The sequence below is a fragment of the Lipophrys pholis genome (assembly GCF_963383615.2).
Source record: "Lipophrys pholis genome assembly, chromosome: 2".
In the NCBI taxonomy this organism is placed as follows: Eukaryota; Metazoa; Chordata; class Actinopteri; order Blenniiformes; family Blenniidae; genus Lipophrys; species Lipophrys pholis.
The window spans coordinates 5,294,481-5,309,452 of NC_137636.1; the positions used below are offsets into that span (position 1 = coordinate 5,294,481).

General features: G+C 43.1%; 1 protein-coding gene across 1 annotated transcript in view; it reads right to left on the reverse strand.

Annotated features, from left to right (window-relative positions):
• Positions 1 to 1,406: 1,406 nt before the first annotated feature.
• LOC308127000 (USP6 N-terminal-like protein) overlaps positions 1,407 to 14,972 on the reverse strand; it is a 29,085-nt gene continuing 15,519 nt past the window's right edge. Inside the window, exons 4-14 of the mRNA XM_080491731.1 lie at positions 14,217 to 14,256; positions 14,055 to 14,135; positions 12,814 to 12,921; positions 11,415 to 11,524; positions 9,457 to 9,505; positions 9,010 to 9,130; positions 8,780 to 8,874; positions 8,572 to 8,637; positions 6,779 to 6,878; positions 5,298 to 5,450; positions 1,407 to 4,853 (exon numbers count right to left, since the gene is read on the reverse strand). Of these exons, the coding sequence (XP_080347857.1) occupies positions 4,201 to 4,853; positions 5,298 to 5,450; positions 6,779 to 6,878; positions 8,572 to 8,637; positions 8,780 to 8,874; positions 9,010 to 9,130; positions 9,457 to 9,505; positions 11,415 to 11,524; positions 12,814 to 12,921; positions 14,055 to 14,135; positions 14,217 to 14,256 (1,576 nt within the window). The 3' untranslated portion in view covers positions 1,407 to 4,200. The remainder of the gene's footprint in view (positions 4,854 to 5,297; positions 5,451 to 6,778; positions 6,879 to 8,571; positions 8,638 to 8,779; positions 8,875 to 9,009; positions 9,131 to 9,456; positions 9,506 to 11,414; positions 11,525 to 12,813; positions 12,922 to 14,054; positions 14,136 to 14,216; positions 14,257 to 14,972) is intronic.

Here is a 14,972-nt window from a genome sequence, read left to right on the forward strand (position 1 = left end):
TGTAAAAATCACTTTACGCACCGGAGCTATAACTTTCCATTAAATTCAGTTTGAAGAAGAAGATGTTCCCCCCGATGTGAAGCTGCACCAAACTGCTGAACTGTGCCAAACTTGACCACAATTTAAAGTGGAACAAAAGTGTTTTAGGGACGAAGGACCAATCAGGTCGCAGTCAGGCGGTCACACAGGTGTGATACAGTAACACAACAGCGCATCCCTGTGGTCAATGGTGAAACTGCAACTGTGCAGGTGTGAAATCTGCTGGAGGTTTTCACTGAACTGAGCAATCTAAAACCCAAGATAATATCGAAATCAAACGTTGCCTAAATTATCTCAAACAAACCAAAAGTCCTTAAATTCTGTCAGCCAATGGCTGCAACTGATCTTATGTTATTACCACCATTCCACTTGATAAACCAAAATTTATTTAATTTGAAATTTATTTAAAATGACATTTTTCTTCTCATGAGTGAACCAATGTTTAGAAAACAATGTTTAGAGGAAAAGGTGCCCCAGCAGACACATTTCACTTGGTATTAATGCAGTTTAAACATTTTTTTAAACAGATATGTAGATATATAGGTACCTCCATCACATCCAATGTTACGTTTTTACCCTGAATACACTGCAGTACATTGGACCATGTACTCCATCTGAAGTGAGCCAACTTTTCTGTTTTGCTTCAATGGGTGTACTTAAAATTAATAAAAAAAAAGAAAAGAAAACATTAATATGAATATGTCATGCGATACCGCTTCATATTTACTTTTCTGATTGCATATGCCCAGTGTTTGTGTGTGTTTTAGGTGTGGTGCAGGATGCTTCTGAGCCAGGAGCACACAGACTGAGAGAGATGGAAGCACAAATATACACACACACACCGTACATACGCACAGGACACAAACTCCTGATGGGTGATGGTGCTGGATGCAGGCCTGACCGAGAAGTGTGGTTAGTGTGTTCAGTGACATTAAACTACGACTGTGTCTACAGTTTCTCATAAAAGCATGAAGAGGTAATTGAAAGAGAGAGGAATAAGGACAAGAGAGGACGGGGACAAAACAAGAGGAGGAAAGTAAAGGGTGGAAGGTAGAAGTTTGTTTAGAAGGGAACTACAGAGAAGTCACAGGAGAAATGAGTGAAATTAGTTGTGCGCAGTGTGGATTCTTTCCAGGGAAACGCTGCAAAGGCGACACATTGTTCAAGAGCAGAGAGAAGGACACCTTGGATCAAGCTGCAGTTTGCGTCACAGAATCAGGTCCAATCATTTTTATAAAGGAAATGCTACTGATTCCCAAATGACACAAAGAGCAATCCGGAGCCTGACGCGTAGATATTTCCTCTTTCCTCTCGAGAGCTAACCTCCGTCATGTTTTACTTTACAAGACAGAAATGAGACGACAAACAACGGAAGATAAAAGTTGTATTGTTTCAGCCCAACTCCTCCTCAACATGGCACTACAATCAGATCTCATTGAAAGACATTTAAAAACCAGCTAATTCATTCCAACTGCAGCTACTTTGACACGTCGTTATTCAAACCATTTGGAGCTTCAGCGTTAAGATGCAATCAAATATTATGAAGCACATTCACATAATTCAAAATCAAGGTGTTGAATTGTAAAATTCGAATGAGATTTTCTAAATTGGAAAACCTTTCCAGGACATTTCTACTCTTCTCTGCTAGTCTACAATCTAGATAAGAGACCTGAACTGACCACACGGGGTCAGCGTTTCATCGGATCTAAGCACAGAGCTGAACAGAGGGCTTTTCTGCCTCTCAGTTGGACTAACTCACCAAATCCTACTGGTTCTACAATACTGTACACGTCTAAACACAACGGTGGAATAATTTTACACCCGTTCATATGCAAGATTTTTAAGAAAACAGCATGTTTCACCTTTCAAGGAGGAAACGACCCTGAACGGACGAGCACAAGAGGGGCTGTTAAATGAGGATCGAAGAGGATTGAAGCAATAAATTACTGAGCTAGAGAAAACAAATGAGCTCAATAGGTTTGCATGTGTACAATCATAAACAGTGAGCCAGCTCACCATGTCGAGAGGTTGACTTTAATGTTCAGTTCAACACCTGAAGGTGCTTTTTTTGTTGTTGTTTTTCGTCTCTCCAGAGTCACAAAAGGTTCAACGTCAACGAAGTCCACCACAGGAGAACTGAAGCCGATCCAATAAGGCATTGAGACATTAGTACAAAAAATAAAAAGTTCAACTCTGCTAGCAAACACTTTACAAAGGCTGACCGGGCAGACGTGTCCGTTTGGACAAACACGATACAAGAAAAACCTACAAAAAGTTCAGTTCTGTTGTAAAGGGTGACGCCGGGTTGCCTGGTTTTCAGAAGACTCCAGAGTGCAGCGTGTCTGGATTAAAGCAGCGGGTGGACGGTGGGTTACACTCATTTAGTGTCCGTCTGAAAACGAGCTCCTATCCTCAAAATGCAAACATGCCTTGTGCACAAAATGTGACTGGGGTTTATTTGCAGTTCCTCCACGGGGCACATACTGTTTTGAGTGGAAGGCCAACATGTGGTTTCGTCTGCACAGATGCGTTTCTTCAGCCTGTACCCATACTGTATTTATTAGATCTCTTTTATGTTGGTAACACTGGAGACTACACTTCCCATGATCCCATTACGCCCTGGATACTTTTTAATCTGCTTCAAAAGAGCCATAGAAAACATCACACAGCTCCTCTCACTGGCTCATAATAAAAACCTCAGGAACTTATTGATAAATCGTCTCGGATTGCAGCATCACAGCCAGGAGGGGGAGTGAAAGAAGGGAAGGAATTCTTCGTGCAACTCAAGTGTTGAAAGAAATGATGGAGAAACAGTTGTGCTGTTAGAATATTATCTTTGTTTTAGCAGGAATTTGATGTCTTTTGTCACATAAGCAGGCGGAGGAGGGGGTGCTTTGTTTAAAAATACCTATAATGAATGAAGTTGAATATATTTCGTGTTCTGTGCAGCAAGTACATTTGGAAATGTTTGTAATTTATGTCTACATATGCAGGGGGACCATTGTCGTAATATGAGGTAAATATAATGAGGATTCCCCTACAAGAAAAGAAAAAGAGGTGAAAATGTGAAGTTTCACCTGTTTGACAAAACTCTGCATTGTTATTTGTGAAAATGTAGTGGAAAATGTAGAACTGTGCAATTTTGAGATCTCAAAATTGGTGATACGTGACGCTGAGGTGAGAAGAAGAGACGTATTGAAGCTTCTTCACATTTCTGTGAAGGTGACAACTTGCCTTTTGCCTTTGTTTTAATTCACATTATCATTTCTTTTTGACACATGTGCACTATATTTGGAGTGCGTTTCCTAATCGGGGAGATTGAAGATCATTTAACTTGCTCCACTTCACTTTGACTGTGTGTAGGCAGACTTAGAAAATCTTGCAAAGCCTTTCAGCAAAGTTCTTACAGCTTATGTGCCTTTAAATGGGCTCAACCAGCGGTGTGAAACTCAGTTCAAGGGCCACATGCAGCCTCATTTGACCTTAAGTGGATTATGTTCCCATGTTAATCTGCAAAGATGAAAAACCAATCAAACCTAAAAAATGTGGCTCTTTCTTTCTGTGCAGTTTGAGAACATTATGAATATGAAAGCTTGTTTCACAAAATATTTCATTATGAAATTTGGCTTTTGAAAATAGCAATAGTATTTATTTTTGGGTGATTTTTATAACTCACTATGGAATCAAACGGACCAGATTGGACTACAAGACGGGTTGTTTTTGGCCTGTGAGCCATATATTTGACACCCCTGGGCTAAAAACTGAGGAGGGATTCTGATAAATACGAGCCCTGCTGTTCTCTTCACTGTACCTGGAGTAAACAAATCTGTCTTCTTTTGATTACTTTCAACCTCTGCAGTGGTTTGTGGCACTTTTATCTGCTGCGGGTGAAAATGTAAACCCCCACAGAGGGTGAAAGGGGTGACAGCCACTCTGTCACCTCCCGTGAAAACGGATTCAAATACCTTAAAAGGAGGAAACGACTTCTTTCAGAAAAAGCCAGATCATAACGTCACAATTGAACATGAGTTTTTCCTTCAAGCAATTGTTGCTCAACATCGTAAATCTGACTGATACATGTCTATTTAGCTCTCAAACAAAATATTACCCACTAAGTTAACCTTGACTTTGTACATGTTGCTCTGTGAGTTGGTCGTTTCCTCATGACACGTCCGCAGGCTGCGTTTCCTCCGGCGCTGAGCTCGAGTCCGGTTCCACGCTGCCGCCGGGCGACAGAGCCGACGCCTGCTCCAGCAGCTGGGCCAGGTAGCTGTCCTCTGCCCTCTCCTCCGCTGACAGGCTCTCAGACGGGGCCAGGCCCGGCGCCGGCGGGGCTGACAGAGTCCGCGGGACCCTGCAGGAGGAGCGATCGGAGCTGAGAGCCGAGAGGGAGGCCGCCGAGGGTTCGTCTGCCGACGCTGTGGAGACGGGGCCGCTGATCTCCGGAGGAGAGGGAGGAGCCACGGGGACACTGGGGTCATCCTGATCGGCCATGACCTCCGGGGGCTGGTAAGGCGGGGGCCCTGCCAGCGGGGAGCCGTCGGGGGTCAGCGGGGCCTCGCTGTGGATGATGATGGGATCCGGGGAAGGCAGAGGAGCCTCCTCCTCGCCTGCAGCTTCCAGGTCCCGGGGATCCTTGGAGGGGCTCTGGTCTGGGGATATGCAGTCCTTCTGGTGGGAGATGATGTGGAGGCTCAGGCCCGCTCGGGGGAACCCGCTGGCTGAGGACTGCTTCCCTCCGCAGGGCTGGACCGGACTCAGCAGCACCGGCAGCTCCTGACCCAAAGGCTTACGAGGCAACTCCTCAGGTTTTCCTGAAAACAAGATGCCACCAAAAACATGACTATAGAATAAAATTTTATTAAAAAATACAGTTTTAATTGTGTCTCTCTGAGCTACTTTAACATTTAACTCTTGATTGGTGTCAAAAAAGTATTAATATAATAGTTTCAAATTTGAAAATTTCTGCACTTGAGGACATTTCCTTAATCTACCTCCAACATAAATGTTTGGTTATGATTAGCGAGGATAAGGAATATGAGGGCTGGAGCCAATCGAACACCAGCCAGTCCTTCATGTGGCCAACAAACACAGAGGGAAATCTTCCTGACTCCAACCGGGCTTTACCCGTCGTGAGGTGACCACTGCACCACCTGCTGGCCAACACTTGTCATTCATGAGGTTGAGGATCAAATTTTTGCAGCGATGAAGTGTCAGAGCTGAGGAGTCGATGTCCTGATAGATGTGCGTGTGTGTACCAGGAGGAGGGAGGTCCAGCTTCATCTTCCGCAGCTCGCTCATGGAGGCCTGCAGCTGCTCCACGATCACGTCGTCGCTGTAGAAGAAAGTCTGAGCGATCCGCTCCTGCAGGAACTCCCTCAGCTCCTCCAAAGACATCTTCAGCATGCGCTCTGTGGGGACACACACACACACACACACACACACACACACACACACACACACACACACACACACACACACACACACACACACACACACACACACACACACACACACACACACACACACACACACACACACACAATGGACTGTAACATAGCGTAGGGGTCTCCTGAGCATAATGCACTTTAGTTGCTTCTTTCATTAAGTTTCCCTACACATTTATAATAACCATTTCTCGAGCAACTTAAATTACACTCAACAACAAAAAATGCTGACCATGCACAAAAATAAGCAGCAGAATAAAAAGATTTAATGGCCGAAGAAGCAGAATATGTTGTTTTGCATTCTAAAACTAAAAGGTGTATTTCTTTATTTTGCTGATTAAAAGTGGATCTCGGGTGTTCGACCTGAAGACAAGTCAGTTTATTGAAAAGCTTCAAAAGTAAGAAAGACATTTTGTTTCTTCTCCTTCAACACTGGCGTGGCCTCCACATGAGAAGACAGGGCCAACAGAGTCTGAGAGATGATGTAACGCCAGTACTTGAGTTTTTGTGATAAAAAGAGTAATTTAATTACAGTTATTGGAGTTTCAGGACTCTTTACTGATGTGAAAACAGTTGAAGAGCTGCAGAGCTGCTGCCTCCCTGTCATACTCACCGATCGTTTGAGTAACATCAGCATTAGTATCCACAATACCTGGTGAGCTTCAGAATAGTCCTTTGCCTGCTGCTTCTGCTTGTTGTCGCTGGGTCATAAAACCTTCTTTAAAGAACCACTATAAGACTGTAGAGCATCTTCCTCCGACCAACTAAAGTAACTTCAAGAGTACCTTGGTGTACGTCATGTTACTGAAGTATTGAATCATCCCTTTCATATGTGGCGCTCTATCTTTTTCTGACTTGGAAGAAAAATGTGCTTTTGATCTGCTGCAGAATTGATTTCCTCCTCATCCCACCCTGTGAGGTTTGACTGAACGACGACGAGCTCTGTTGCGAGATCGGTGCTAAAATGGTCCGTCTGGGTTATCGCAGAGGCAGAACATCAACATTTAGATGTGTTGTGGTAATAATGAAGCATGAAGGCAATACAGACAAAATACATTCAAGTGAAAGAAAGTCCAATCCAGGACGCTCAGGCTATCTATTTGATGAATCACTAAAAATCCCTCGTTGTGGACTTTCCCATAATTTCTCTTTGGCCGACTCTGGAAAAACCAAACAACAGCTGGAAATCTTCAGCATTAGATTATTAAGAGGCTGGTGTCGACGTCTGTGGGGAGAAACCTGCAGCGGCGAGCCAGCGCAGACAGGGATTTATGTTTGTACGGCGTCCTTACTCTTGTGTATCTTCAGGATGGTGTAGGACATGGCGGTGAGGAGCCTGTCTCCCTCCAGGATGAAAATGTCCCACAAGCGAAGCGTCAGGGTGAACGGCGTCTGTGGGCCGAATCACAGAAACACAACAAGTCAGCGAAATCGGGCGGATTTGTTTACGTCCATGTTGCAGTTCCCCTTGCAGGCCTGAGTCAGGGAGGTTTGTTTGGTTCCCGCCCAGACCTCAGAGGCCCCGAGGCCCCGAGGAGCCCGGCGACTCAGCGGGACGGAGAAGTGCTGACAACGGGCGAACCCTGCCAGACCGCCGCCGCCGCCGCCGCCACAGGATTGTGGGCCAGCACGGAGCAGGCTAATAACAGTTTAGCCTGACAGCTCTAAATGCTCTCCTCTAATGCAATGCCCCACGGCTCAGATATCTCCAGGATGTGTTCTGCTGAAATCACGTTAAACCATCTGTAAAAAAGCAATCAGACTTTCTTCTTGGAAAAGAGCTTTTGGGCTGTTCTGCCCACAGATCGCCCTCAGTGATAAAACGCTCTGGAGGTGACGCTCTGTCCTCGGAGGAGGAGGTCAAGGTCTCATTTGTTTCTGTGGAGCACCCAAAAAATGTCAAATTCTTTTATTATTTTAGGTAAGAAACATGTCATCTTGGTCTGGATGAGAGCTCGGTCACAGTTATGCTTTCATCACTGTAAGAAGACTTTGTATCAGAGTTTAAACCTGAAACTTATTATTATTATTTGTCTCGTTCTGCACAGCGTTCAACACCCACTGTTTTTAAAACTTCTTCGTCTTTCCGCTGTTTGCTCCAGGGTCCGCCACAGCGGATCACCTGCCTCCTCTACTGTTCCACCAGGTTTCTCCACGAACTCCTTCACTACATCCATTAATCTTCTCTGAGGCCTTTATCTTCTCCGCTGCTCCGTCTCCAACATCCTTTGTCTAATTGATCCACTGTGTCTCTCCTCAGCACATGACCAAACCTTCTCAGCATGGCCTCAGGATTTTCTAAAGTAGACTAAAGTAGTAAATGTTACTCTCTTCATGCCTTGAGATTTATTATTTTGAAATAAAAGTGCTCTTTCTCTCGTACTTAATACGCACCAATGTTATGTTTTATGTAGGTGTTTTTTTTTTTTTACATTTTTCTTCTGATCCCAAGCACATCTGCTGCTCCACCAATAGCATTTCAAGAGTGGAGCAGTTTCTTAACTTTCTTTTTTTTTTTTTTTTCTTCCATGGCCGCCATGTATATTATAATCCCGACAGTCAATCAATATTTTTTGAATTATTATATTATATTATATTATATTATATTATATTATATTATATTATATTATATTATATTATATTATATTATATTATATTATGTTATAATCAATCCCACTATTATTTGAAATCTTGTCATTATGAATGTGCAGAGCATGTGTTTCAGAACAGGAGCAGTTTGTTTTAATTGCTCTTTTTTTCTTGATCTTTTCCTTGTTGCACTTCTGACTTGTTTTATTGTAAATGTTAATGTTGCAAAAACAATAGATTTGCAATAGATTGTGCAGCCGCACAGCAAACCGAACGTCACAGCAGGTCTCACTGATGTATGGTAAACTTCCTTTTCTCTCTTGCTGCTTTCCTTCAGTCACACATTCTCTGCCTTCATCCTGTATGCACTCTCTTCTTCATCATCCATTACTGTCATTTTACATGCACTTTATAACATTTGGATTGGAGATTTTGAACACAGTCCTGACATGGTAAGAGATTAATAGGAAAATATTGAATGGAACAGGCTCCTCACCCTGTCAATGAAACACTGGAGGAACCATTTGGTGCAGTAAATGCCTGCAGACATCTGCTCTCTGTCCTGGTATGAGAGAAAAATAGAGAGAGTGAGTACACGTCCACAGATGATCCAAAAATCACTTTATACGTCATCACATAACTGCAGTGGTATTTCTTTGCCCTCGTTTTCTCTTGTAAGACACTTGCGTAAAATGTGATCTCACCAGATGTTTCTTTAACTTTGGGATGAGTTTGGAAATAATCTGATCATGATGAGCCTGGAAGCGCTGGAGCTTGGGGAAGCCGGGAACGAAAAAGCCTTAAAATAGAAAAAGGAGAAGAGGCGGTATATTGACCCTACGCGTTCAGATCACACAGCCTGGAATCAGTTTCACTGCCCTTCAGAAGTGACGACGGGACAGTTTCACCCTAAAAGCATGCGGGGACGCCTCACCGTGCATGGCGTGTTTCTGGTTGGTCAGCAGCTGCGACAGCGCCCAGAAGGCGTCTTCCTCGTTCATGTACATGAGCAGCAGGGCGGCGATCTGACTCATGCCCTGGCAGTAGCTCACCTCCTGCAGAACGAAAGCAAAGCTGCCATCACGGCTGCAGGACCTTCAACCTGTGTACGGCTCATTTCTGCCTCCACACAAGAGACGCTCGGTTCTTAATGTGACTCCAGTGAAATCCAGTGTGCATAATGGAAACTAATCTATTCAACCAGCAGGCTTTAAACCGACGACGCTGAAGACACTGGACAAATAAATCAACTGCACCACAAGTGACAACATGAAGTCTGCTCAGTGAGAAAAGAGAAATGATGGAAGAGTTTTAGCTCTTAACAACTGATTGAAGTTGGGATTTCATTGTGTCACATGATGGAGAGAAATCAGTTACTTACTGTGTTATAGACTGAATATGCAGAGAGGACATGGAAGAGGGACTGCTGCCTGCAGAGAGAAGACAAGAGCAGGAAGAGGAAATTAAAGAAAGGAAAGAAAAGGAAAGGAAAGATGGAGACAAATGTTAAAGGAAAGAAAAATATGTTAAGAAAAGAAAAGGACACAGGCACAAGACGGGAAAATGAGCGGAGAAGAGAAGCGAAACAGAGAGCAGACAAACAGGGACGGTGTCAAGCGAGGACTCCAAATGACAAAAGAAGAAAGATGAAGAGAGAGGAGGGATGATAAGAGTCGGAGGAGACAGAAACAGGAAGCGAGAAGAACGGGAGAGACGAGAGGCAACAAAGTAAGAAAATGAGATGTAAGATGAAATACAAAGGGGAAGAAACAGAAAAGACAGAAAACAAGGAGAGAATAAGAAACAAAAGAGGATATGAAGCAGAAAAACGAGAGAAGATGAGAGGTGAAAGAAAACAGAGAAGAAAAGAAAAACAGAGAAAATAAACAGGAGAAAGCAGACAGATGAAAAAAAAGGGAAATTAAAACAAAGACAGATGAATGACTGTTTTCTTTTATGGTATATATATATATATATATAAACTTTATTACTGCCTACTTCATTATAACACTCCTAAATATCTCAGGCTTTATTAATATACTCTTCATTATTCTCCACTTTATTGGGTAAGAGCATGAAGGTTGCAAAGAAAACGCAGCTTTGAAACAGACCAACATGAATCCAGAGCAGATGAAGTTCAGAGGGTGGAGAGGAGCCTCTATAAAAAGTCTCAGGTTTGCAGGACCGATGAACTCCAGTTAAATATTGAAACGTTTCGCTGCCCCAGACTTTCCACTGCCGCTCCCGAAACAGGCCTGAGGTCTATTAAACTGTCAGTGACATCACTTTGTTACGGCGTCGGGTTCCACACGAACCCGACGCCGTCCAGGTCTCGGTCTACACCTCCTCCTCCTCTTCCTCCTCCTCCTCTTCCTCCCCACACTCCAAGTTCACCCCGGGGTCGCACGACCACACTCTGTTTGTATCCAAAGCAGAACGCCACCTGACGATGAGTACGACTGGGAGCAAACGTGTGTGGATGTTTAAACCACGTGAGGGAAGTTTTAGATTCCTGCTGGAAAAGCCCCGCCCCCTCTCCCCCCCTCCTCTCGGGGGTTTTCCCCTCACACTTTGCACTCTGGCTGCTCCTCTGAAGGGTTTTTCTTATTTCAACCTAATCTGGCCCCCATTGTGAAGCCAGCTCTCCCACCTCAGAGCAAAGCAGCACTCGGAGGAAATTCGTTCCCTGAATATTTCTGCTTCTTACTCTGTCCGTCGCTCATGATTTATTAAGCAATACGATGTTGAAACTACAAGTGAGGGTTGTAGTCTGAATTTATGTGTTCAAGTTGAGCTTTTTCCTTGTTTCTGTTTGGTCTCCAAGAAAATACAGTTGAACAAGACTTTATTTATGTAAGAGCTGCATGGCGGTACAGTGGTTAGAGCGCTCGCCTCACAGTGATAAGGCTCCTGGTTTGAGTCTGAGCCTCGAGCTCGTTCTATGTGGAGGTTGCATGTTCTCCTTTTGCATGCACGGGGTCTTAACATGGACTTCCACAGTCTAAAGAAGCTATCTGGTGACACAGTTTGTACTGCGAAGTGTGACGTATGAAATATCTGAAAAAGAAGTCATTTTCCATAATGCACATTTAAAATAAGTTAATTCTTCAAAGAGCATGCATCAAGTGTCCTAAAGTGACGATTATTTAATGACCAGGTACCCTGATTTCCACCTACACTGACAGATGGATCGACTTATGGAGGATATTGTTCATACAAAACAGCAAATTCACATCTGGTCTAAAATGGTTTAGAAACTGAGTCGTCCCGTGAAAGAAAGTCTGAGCTGCTAGAAGAACATTTCAGTACTTAAAACCTGAAGGTGACGGTGAAACTTACTTGACTCCAAAGCGATCCATGAACATGATGTGGTCTCGAAAGGTCCTGTTGATGTCCAGGTCGATCTGCTTGATCTCAGAGGAGTACAGTCTGGCCTGCTCCTTCATTTTCTAGGAACAGAAGCAGATCCGGTCAAGTTGTTTGAAAACAGCTGACAGATTATCCAGTGTCGTGGTTAACGCTCTGGGTTGGAGTCCAGGATTATGGCGTTTGCATGTTCTCCATGTGCATGCACCAGTCCAAAAACATGCTTTGGGGTTAAACAGTGACACTAAATTGCTAAATGTGTGAATGTGTGTCTCCGTGTTTGTCCTGTGATGAAAAGCAGTAACCTAATTCATAAATATGTCTTTTCATTGAAGGTTATTTGAAGCTTGATACTGGTAGGAATAATACATGTTTGTTTTTTTTAATTATCATTTATATAGAATCAATAAGGTGCTAAAATGTGTGTTAAACCGTAATACAAGCAGTTTTAATTGTTTCCAGATTCCCGTCATGTCTGACTGTTATCCTCTTACATACCTGGTAAACAGCAGAAAGAGCCGTGTGTTTGCAGTGTGTGTGTGTGTGTGTGTGTGTGTGTGTGTGTGTGTGTGTGTGTGTGTGTGTGTGTGTGTGATGCCAGGCAGACGTGTCGGATTCAGAAGTGGGTTTAAGCCTCCGTCTGCTCCTCAGGCTGATCACATTCACACATCTACAAGGTTAATTTGAGTTTCATCTGTGTTCTAATGTTTCATCTTTTGCTGTACTGCGTTGGAAGAGAAGAAAAACACAACTAACATTGATTTATCAATAGTTAATGACATTTTATATTATATGCAAATTATATGCGAAGCTTTAAAATGCCATAAATGCTTTATTAGCATGTATATTTTTCTTAATCATCATCGAATAGTTCTGAATGTTTTGACCATTGACCTCTCTGAAATGTTCATGTGATACCAGATCATGTCATTAACCTCTTGCAAGTTAACATAATTGCAAGTAAAATATATAAATATATCTTTTTAAATGAACACCCCTTTCTTTTCTGTTGTTGCCCCACCCCTATATTTAGTGAGACGTGTTGCTGCTATCGACCCCGTAATGAGCAAATATTTTTCATGAAATGGTATGATGATGTCATCTGCCTGACTGAGACTATAATAGGGAGTTTATGTGGATTGGGAGTCATCACACTTAATTGAGGTTTTACACTGTCCCAACATTTTTAGAACAACGGCTGGAGACAAAGTCAGTTTTAACCACATTCAAATAAACATGCTGGACTTGTTATCATGAATTCTTTCCAAATGAGCGCACTCACACCTGAACTACGGTTATTTCTTCTTACGCTTTACCTCCATTTTCATACGTCACGTATTTCACCGTGCTGGTGTCAGAGCTGCACCGTTACCTCGTATTTGCCCTCATTGTCCTTCTTGGCCTTCTCCACGTCCAGCATGAGAGCCCAGGCCCGGCCCCGGAGCTGCAGGGGAATGCCCTTGTACACCCGCTTCACCATCTGGGGGCAGAGACGGGAACATAAACGTCGAGTGTATAAAACAGCGGTGGGTTTGAGAGCGCCGACGTTGTGAAGTGTGAGTCACCGGAAAGTTGAACCACCTACCGTTCGCCTACGACCGCACTGGCAGGAACAAAGGAAATAATAATAACATTTGAAACATACCGACAGTGAAGCACACATGTATGGAGTCACTGCCGCTCGGTAATAAAACTCAGAAGGAGTGAAAACTGCTCCAGACGATCTGTCGGAGGCGAGAAAACAAAACCTGTTTGGACTTTTTAGACGCTAAGTTGTGTTTTTCATCAGACTTTCTGTCACTCCTGAGAAATGTTACACAACGACCAACCGCTGGTGTCTTTTATTGTGGAATAAATAACTACATATGATCCCTTTCAGCTTGTTTTAGTTAATAACAATTACAGAAATCATCACTTTTCAGGGAAAAACAAAATGTTTATTTCAGCATGAGGCGATAAGGAGGATATAACAGGATAGTGAACGCTTCCTAAAGACATCTCATGATGAATTTTAGGACATTTTGAGATATTTTTAAGTTACAAGTTGTGAAATACGATATAATTTCAGTCAGTTTCACACGTTCCAAAGGATTTTTTATCACATATACACATGATTTTGTTTTGTTTTTAATGTCACAACGTAATTAAATCAAAACCCCATTTTATTCCGATTCCTGTATGTTCTGCACTGTTTGTACTGGACAATGACAGACCGGCGTTATACATTAAAATAAAGTGCGGACATGATACAAGTTTAGACGTTTGAATCCCGTTTGAATCGGACGACCTTGGAAAAGTGACGGGTCCACGTCTGAGCGTTTGCTGTGTTTGTAGAGCAGCTTAGCGTCAGCGGATGTTTCTCCTCTCGCAGGCCGACTCACATTTTAGAGCTTCGAATTAAGAGTTGCCCCCAAAATGAGCTCGGGCGAAGAAATCCAGCGTCTCACTGCAGCTCAACACGTGATTGGCCCTCTGACCGCAGAGAAAGCGGCCCTCCCCCTTGCACATACTCGCCAGCAAATCATCTGAACTCTCCGGCAGTGAAGTAATTTAAGGAGAAATCTGTTTTCAATCTCTGGCATCGGCCCCCACGTGCGAGGAGCCGCTACTCACCCTGTCGCTGTTCTTGTATTTATCCCACTTCTTCACCATCTTCAGCCACTTCTCCGCTCTCTCGATCTCCAGCTGCTTCCGCTGTGGAAGAGAAGGAGAGCTTGGTGAGCAACAGACGCAGGCGGCGCCGCACTCGGTCGTTTCTGTTTTTCCCTCTTTCACCTTCTCTTCGTGCGCAGTCGGAGCCGGCAGCTCGTTCTCACTGGACGAGAGAAGAAATGGAGAGAGAAGTAATCAGACGCAAACTGACAGTGGAATCCGCCCGGCGCCTCCAACCGACGAGACGCTCAAGAACAAGAAGACGAGGAGAAGTGGAGCTACTTCACTAGTTACGGCCACAAATTTCAAAGTGACAATGCAGTTGGAAATTTTTGTTTTTAATCACTTTTCATGACTCGTTTGAAGAAAAATATTATAAAAAAAAAATAAAAATTGAATATATGAATTAGCTCATTACTCCGTTTTTCTTTTTCCTGAAAGAAACTTACGACCTTAATAAACTTTTGTTGTTGTGTTTATGGAAGCATATGCAAAATGACAATAAAATGATTATTTGTAGCCCAAGTTACTTCATTTGTTAGGAGGAAGATGCTCTATAATCTGGATGTTGGTAAGAAATAAGATTCAAAATGAAAAGCAGCGACATACAGCTCATAGAAAGGGAAGCTAAGATTTCTCCAGGCTGCTAATGCCGACTGTTGATATAATCTAATGCTTCAAAAGGACTTTTTTAATGCATCTGTCTGAGTTAGTTTAGAGTAAATGAGGTTATTCCTAATGAAGTAAACAGGAGGTTCATGAAATAGTAACATCGCCGCTCCTCACTGGAGACAGAGGTTGTGTATAAACTTGTGAAACTAGTTTTTCACTCCATAAAATTCCTCTATATTCACAAAACATTTTCAACCTTCAACGTGA